This window comes from Meles meles, chromosome 13 (assembly GCF_922984935.1).
Source record: "Meles meles chromosome 13, mMelMel3.1 paternal haplotype, whole genome shotgun sequence".
NCBI classification, from domain to species: Eukaryota; Metazoa; Chordata; class Mammalia; order Carnivora; family Mustelidae; genus Meles; species Meles meles.
In genome coordinates this window covers 19,003,338-19,011,259 of record NC_060078.1, presented here as the reverse complement: position 1 = coordinate 19,011,259, position 7,922 = coordinate 19,003,338, and the positions used below count along the sequence as shown (strand labels likewise).

Here is a 7,922-nt window from a genome sequence, read left to right as displayed (position 1 = left end):
CTTCAGTGTTAGCAGGTTAAATATTTTACCATGTCTCAGACTATGGAAGGATCTTACAGTATTTTAAGTGCATTTGCTGCTACTTCATCTATTTGCCATTGTTGTCTTCTATTTAAATTCCACATAGATTTGAAATCTCATAAGACGTCAGCATTTTGTGGGTCACCCCATTTTACCATATGGGGTCATTATTGTCTCATTTTTTAAGTAAAATTGAGGCATGCATAGGTTTGGTATTTGCCAGTAAGGGGTGTAACAAGATTTGAACCCATAGTCCATGTCACTGCAGAGTCCCTGCTGTCCATCAGGTAAGTTAGAACAGTGTGTCTGTTACAAATTACGAATGCCGAGCTTGAACATTTAGTCTGAGTGACAGATGAAGGATGTATCTGCAATGCTTAGCACAGTGCTGTGCACTGTAGGTCTACGGTAAGCATAGTTGTTACAACGTTCTGCCCTTCCTACAGTCCCTGGCTTAGAATCTGATTACCTCCAGCACTGGTTTCATGCCTTATGCATTTGCAGTGTGCTGATTTGCATAGATGGAAAATTAATGCCTCTCAAGAAAGATAATCCCAATACTGAATTCCAGGTCCTGACTTTGGACTAGTACCATAGACAATAGCTCTCCTTTAGGATATAATTTTCCTCTAAAAATTTTCAAAGAAGAGTTTTCTGACAGTCAGGCTTGAGATGAACTCGGGTATATTTCAGTCAATGAACCTTCCTTCAACCAGCCAACTAAAAGAATGTATGAACAAAGGAACATAAAATGCAATTTAAGAAATTTTGTAATAATTTTCAGTGATTTTTTTTGCATGGTTAGAATATTAGAGAGCAAGAATCTCTAGGCACTAAGAAACAGAGCAAGAAAATTGAATTGAATGTTTACAGTATTCTTTTGTTACTGCTAATGCTTTTATGCATTCATTCTATCCATTAATTTAATCCATTATTAATATAGTCAACAAATATTTATTGTTGCACTTATGTTTGTTGTTTTGTTATTTTTTTTTTAAGAGAGAAAGAGAAAAAGAGGGGAGGGGCAGAGGGAAAGGGAGAGAGAATTTCAAGCAGACTCCACACCCAGTGGGCTGTGGAGCCTGACTCGGGGCTTGACGCAACAATCCCGAGATCATGACGTGAGCTGAAATCAATAGTCAGATGTCCAACCGACTGAGCCACCCAGGTGTCCCACACTTGTGTTTTTAAAAAGGCAAATAAGGCCTGTGCTCTGATGGAGTTTAAGTTCTAGGTCTAGTCTGTAGAAATGAATAAATTTTAAAAAAAAAGAAAATACTATTTATTTACAATGTGGACATTAAAAAGAGGTGAACAACCATGTAGGGAAGAGTAGGTGCTGGTTTTGATTGGGTAGTATGGAAAGACGTATTTGCAGAGTGAGTTGTATTTATCAGTATAGTTTAATTCCTATAGAAAATAACCTCAAATATCAACAAAGACTCGCTTTTAGCTCCTTTCACAGTCCAGTGTAAGTTGGAGATAGCTCTATCATCTGACTCCAGAGCCAATGCTACATCTATTATGTTTATAATATGACAACATTCCACTCCAGATGCCAAGTCCATCAGTTAGGGTTCACACAAAAAGAGCTACTGTGGATATAATGGAATAGGAATTTATTAGAGGAATAAGAACTCACATGACTGTGGAATAAACTATGGAAATAAAGATTCAGACTGGTAAGCAGGAGTTTGAGACAATTGTTAACCAGACTCCCTGACACCAGGCATGTCCAGCTCTCTGGGCACCTGTGGAAGAGAGCTGCCTTGTGCTCATGTTGCTCTGCACTCAGTTTTGGCATCAGGACCAGCAGATAGGAAAAAATCTGGAAGCCAAGGGGAGAAGAACATACAGCTGCTACTGGCTGGGCAGTTCTGGATCTTACATAATGATGTTCAAAGACTAGTGGCTACTGCTTGAACTCTCTATTCCAAATTTTGAGCAAGTGTTTCTTTTTGCTAAATCAAACCTGATAGGATGCAGAGAAGGGGATTTGGGGAACAGTTCCCTCTTATCCAGATTGACACAGTACAAAACCACCATAACAAGGGTCAGTTCTAACATACTGATAAACTGAAAGGGCTCTAGAGCACGTGGATTGGGATGGAGACAGAATCATGGAATAATGCCCTTTGAGACAATATTGAAAGGATGGTAGAAACTAACACAGGCTTTTCTTTTTTTCCTTTTAATTTCTCAGTGTTCCAAGATCCATTGTTTATGCACTATACCCAGTGCTCCATGCAGTACGTGCCCTCAGTACCCACCACCAGGATCACCCAACCCCCCACCACCTCCCCTCCAAAACCCTTGGTTTGTTTCTCAGAGACCACACTGTCTCATGGTTCATCTCCTCCTCTGATTTCCCCCAACTCACTTTTCCTTTCCTTCTCCTAATGTCCTCCATGTTATTCCTTATGCTCCACAGGTAAGGGAAACCATATGATAACTGACTCTCTCTGCTTGACTTACTTCACTCAGCATAATCTCCTTCGGTCCTGTCTGGATTGATATAAAAGTTGGGTATTCATCCTTTCTGATGGAGGCATAATACTCCATTGTATATGTGGACCATATCTTCTTTATCCATTCATCTGTTGAAGGGCATCTTGGTCTTTCCACAGTTTGGTTATTGTGGACACTGCTGCTATGAACATTTGAGTACAGATGGCTCCTCTTTTCACTACATCTGTATTGTTGGGGAAAATACTCAGTAGTGCAATTGCATGGTCATAGGGTAGCTCTATATTTAATTTCTTTGTTTTTAAAGATTTTATTTATTTGACAGATAGAGATCACAAGTAGGCAGAGAGGCAGGCATGGGGGTGGGGGAGGCAGCCTCCCCGCTGAGCAGAGAGCCTGATTTGGGGCTCGATCCCAGGACCCTGAGATCATGACCTGAGCTAAAGGCAAAGGCTTAACCCACTGAGCCACCCAGGTGCCCCTCTATTTTTAATTTCTTAAGGAATCTCTACACTGTTTTCCAAAGTAGCTGCACCAGTTTGCATTCCTACCAACAATGTAAGAGGGTTCCCCTTTCTCCACATCCTCTCCAGCACTTGTTGTTTACTGTCTTGTTAATTTTGGCCTTCTAACTGGTGTAAGGTGGTATCTCAATGTGGTTTTGATTTGAATCTCTCTGATGGCTAGTGATGATGAACATTTTTTCATATATCTGTTAGCCATTTGTATGTCTTCTTTGGAGAAGTGTCTGTTCATGTCTTTTGCCCATTTTTTGATGTGATTATCTGTTTTTTGAGTGTTGAGTTTGAGGCTTTCTTTATAGATCTTGGATATCAGCCCTTTGTAGTGTCATTGTTTAATATCTTCTCCCATTCTGTGGGTTGCCTCTTTCTTTTGTTGACCGTTTCCTTTGCTGTGCAGAAGCTTTTGACCTTGATGAAGTCCCAAAAGTTCATTTTCGCTTTAGCTTCCTTTGCCTTTGGAGACATGTCTTGAAAGAAGTTGTTGTGGCTGATGTCGAAGAGGTTACTGCCTATGTTCTCCTCTAGGGTTTTGATAGATTCCTGCCTCATGTTGAGGTCTTTTATCCATTTCGAGTTTATCTTATAACATGGGCTTTAGAAGATCTGAAGATTTCAAGAGAAACGTTTTCTACTCTTACGTTTTCAAATTGTACAAAAATCTGTGAGCATGAACAAAATGAAGTCTTAGTCTCATTACATTACATCTGATTACATTACATTACATTACATCTGATGTGGAGACACAGTGCAAAGTAAACACAACTGTTGGGAGATTCTTACAATTTACCTTGAGTTTACCTTGAATTCTATTGTTTTGACTCTAAGTAGATTGTCCTTAGTTATAGATGCACATTTTAGCTCAAGGGAAACCACCACAAATAATAATAGGAGGAAGGTACAGCTAAAAAACAATGGATGAGTCAACAGTATATAAAATATATTTAATTAACACAAAATAAGGTAGAAAAGCTGAAATAAAGGAATGAAAAAAATCCCCAAGAGATAAGCAGGTAATAAAAAATGTCTAATCTATATAAAAATTACTGATATTTACATTAAATATAAACAACTAAATATCATAATAAAAACATCCTAGGGACCTGGTTTTTAGAGTAAAACTATGATTTCTTTATAAGAAGCACATGTTAAGGTAGACAAAGGTTGATAGTAAAAGGAGATGAAAGATATTTAATTCATGACGAAAAATCAGGAATAACTTTTATTTTCAGACAAAATAGACTTTGATAATGAAGTTTTATTAAAATATAGGAGTTTGATAAAAATGAAGGATAAATGAAGCAAGAACTCTTAATTATAAATAGATGTGCAACTAATGACAGTGCATGAAAGTATATGAAGTAAATACTAAAGCACAAAAGAAGACTTTTTTAAAAAAATCTTTTAAGTCTATGTTTTTTAAAATCTGAATTTGAAATTTTAGTACCCCTCCTTCAGAAATTTATGGAAGAATTAAAAAATTCAGGGATAATGTTTAAGATATTAATGACACTATATAATAAAATGACCCAAATGACAAAGTAGTATGTTATCCTTCATATCTAAAAAATGCATTCTTTTCAAGGAATGTTGGTAAGTTTACTGTTCTATACCTTTGGATGGGCCATAAAACGAATCTTAAACCATTTAAAAAGACTGAAATTTATTAATAAAAATAGATCCTCCAATATAAGATTCTGGAAGAGACACAGGCATGAGAAGTTTGAAACTCCTGATTCAAAGAATAAATCACAAAGGAAATTAGATAATATTTCAAAGTGAGTGACAATAAAATATAACATTTCACAATTTTGAATATATAACAAGGGAAGTTTTATATATTTAATATTATTTTTAAAAATGCTAACCAACAGTAATTAACAGTTTTTTCTTGAGAAGGTAAAAGAAGATAAGCAAGTTAAACCAAAATAAGCAGAAAAAAAAATTAAAACATAAGAGCAGAAACCGGAGTCGCGCCAAGTCGCGCCACCTTAGCCGCCTCAGCTGCTGCCACCGCCGCCAGTGCAGAGACCCCGACCTGGCGGGGCGTGCCGGGGCGCTGACGAGGAGCAGGAAGTGGTGGCCACGCGGGCGTGGGCGGCGGGTGCAGGTGGAGGCGCAGGGAGGCGGCTTCCGGTCGCGTGGGGTGGCCCTCCTCGCTCAGAATTATGGATCCAAGCCTGTTGAGAGAACGGGAGCTGTTCAAAAAACGAGCTCTTTCCACTCCTGTAGTAGAAAAACGTTCAGTGTCTTCTGAATCATCATCATCCTCATCAAAGAAGAAGAAAGCAAAGCTAGAACATGGAGGATCATCAGGCTCTAAACAGAATTCTGATCATAGCAATGGATCATTTAACTTGAAAGCTCTATCAGGAAGCTCTGGATATAAGCTTGGTGTTCTTGCTAAGATTGTGAATTACATGAAGACACGGCATCAGCGAGGAGATACACATCCTCTCACTTTAGAAGAAATTTTGGATGAAACACAACATTTAGATATAGGACTCAAGCAGAAACAATGGCTAATGACTGAGGCATTAGTCAATAATCCCAAAATTGAAGTAATAGATGGGAAGTATGCCTTCAAGCCCAAATACAACTTGAAAGATAAGAAAGCCCTCCTTAGGCTGTTAGATAAGCATGACCAGCGAGTCTTAGGAGGAATTCTTTTAGAAGACATAGAGGAAGGACTCCCCAATTCTCAGAAAGCTGTCAAGGCTTTAGGGGACCAGATACTATTTATAAATCGTCCTGATAAGAAGAAAATTCTTTTCTTCAATGATAAGAGCTGTCAGTTTTCTGTGGATGAAGAGTTTCAGAAGCTCTGGAGGAGCGTCACGGTGGATTCAATGGATGAGGAGAAAACTGAAGAATATCTGAAGCGACAGGGTATTTCTTCCATGCAGGAATCCGGACCAAAGAAAGTGGCTCCTATTCAGAGAAGGAAAAAGCCAGCTTCACAGAAAAAGCGACGGTTTAAGATCCACAATGAACATCTGGCTGGAGTGTTGAAGGACTACTCTGACATTGCTCCTGGCAAATAGTGAACAGTTTGTTCATGAGCAAAGAGTTAACAAAGTCAAGATCTTTCTTGTTGCTGGGCTCTGAAAACTGTCTTCCCTTTCTACTTCTTAGGGCTGAGGAGAGGAGCAGTTCAGTTTACAGAACAAGAGCAAATTACCAAACTCAAAGCTTACTTTAATTGAATGGGCTAATGAGATATGTGATATTCCCTGTTAACCTTCTGTTACTTCTGGGGGAAAGGCGCTCAGCATGGTGTGCAAGTGTCTTTGCTACTTATCTCTATTTCTAAGTGGTTCTTGGTTCCTTTTCTCTTCCTTTATTACTTTAAAACAAGTTTGCAGATAAATAGTCTTGAATGCAATATTTGTTTATTCCAAAAGAAAATATTTATAATAAAATCATTGTAGAAGGAACTCTAAAAAAAAAAAAAAAAAGCAGAAACCCATGAAGTAGAAAAGAAACAAAGGAAAGAAAAAATATCAGGGTTAAAAGTTGTATCTTTGGAAAACTAATAAAATTGATAAAGTTAATAAAATTGATCACCAAAAAGATAAAGCCACAAAATTACCAATATCATAAAAGATAGGAAATTACTGCAGATCCTGCTTATATCAAGAGCATGGAAGTGTTACCATACATTTTTATGCCAATAAATTAGGCCACTTTGGTGAAAATGACAAATTCGTTGATAAATAAACCTTACTGAAACTGAGTCAAGGTGGGGAAGACAGAATCCACATGCACTGTTGGTGGGAATGTAAAGTGGTGTGGCTACAGTGTAAAACAATATGGAGATAACTCAAAAAATATAAAATAGAACTACTTATGATCAAGCAAACCCCTATCTGGGCCTGTAGGCAAAGGAATCTGAAATCAGGGTCTCAAAAAAGAGGTGTCTGCGCTTCATGTCCATCACATTGTTATTCACAGTAGCCATGACATTTCAGACATGAAAGTAACCCAAACCTAAACCTAAATTCAAGCCATTTCATTCAGGACATGAAAGTAACCTGAACATTATCTGTGGGCAGACAAATGGAAAGGGAAAATGTGGTATGTGCGTAGCAGAATACTCTTCAGGTGCAAAGGAGAAGGAAGCCTTTCCATTTGAGACAACCTGAGTGAACCTGGAGGACACTGTGCCAAGTCAAATGAGGCAGACAGAGAAAGGCAAATACTGAATGGTATCGGTTACATGAGGTATCTAAAAGGGGCAAACTCATAGAAGCACAAAGTAGAATGGTACTTGCCAATGGTGAGGTGGTGGGAAATGGGGAGGTATTAGTCAAAGGCTATAAAGTTTCAGCTATGCAAAGGAGTGAGTCTTAGGGATGTGCTGTGCAACAGTGTCTATAGTCAAAAGCACTGTATTACATACTTTAAAACTTGCTAAGAGGGGCACCTGGGCTCAGTTGGTTAAGGGTCTGACTCTTGATTTGATTTCAGCTCAGTTCATGATCTCAGGGTTGTGAGATTGAGCCCTATGTCAGGCTACCCCCATCCCCCACATCTATCTAAAAAAAATTGCTGAAAAGACAGATATTATATTAAGTTTTCTTATCACACACAAAATAATAATAATCATTTCATGGATATTTCATCAAGTTGTATACATTAAATATCTATAGCTTCTAGCATATCAATCATATCTCAATAAAGTGGTTTAAAATATATATAAAACATAAACATATATACAAGTATATGTGTGTGTTGATAAAGTATGTATGTATATACATATGCATATATTATCTTTAAAGAGCTTTACAGAAATGAAAACAAAGAAACACTCAAGAAATCGAGAATTTGAATAACCTATTGTCTATTGAAGAAACAAAACTTCTTTCCAAAAACTTTCAAATCAAAAAAAGCCAAGCCCAAATGGTTCTACTA

At 37.8% G+C, this 7,922-nt stretch overlaps 1 protein-coding gene across 1 annotated transcript; it reads left to right on the top strand.

Annotated features, from left to right (window-relative positions):
• The first annotated feature begins 5,084 nt into the window (after positions 1 to 5,084).
• Positions 5,085 to 6,278, top strand: LOC123954899 (general transcription factor IIE subunit 2-like). The gene has a single exon (XM_046026237.1). It carries the CDS (start codon positions 5,177 to 5,179, stop codon positions 6,050 to 6,052), a length of 876 nt encoding a protein of 291 aa, XP_045882193.1. The 5' UTR covers positions 5,085 to 5,176; the 3' UTR covers positions 6,053 to 6,278.
• The last annotated feature ends 1,644 nt before the right edge of the window (positions 6,279 to 7,922 follow it).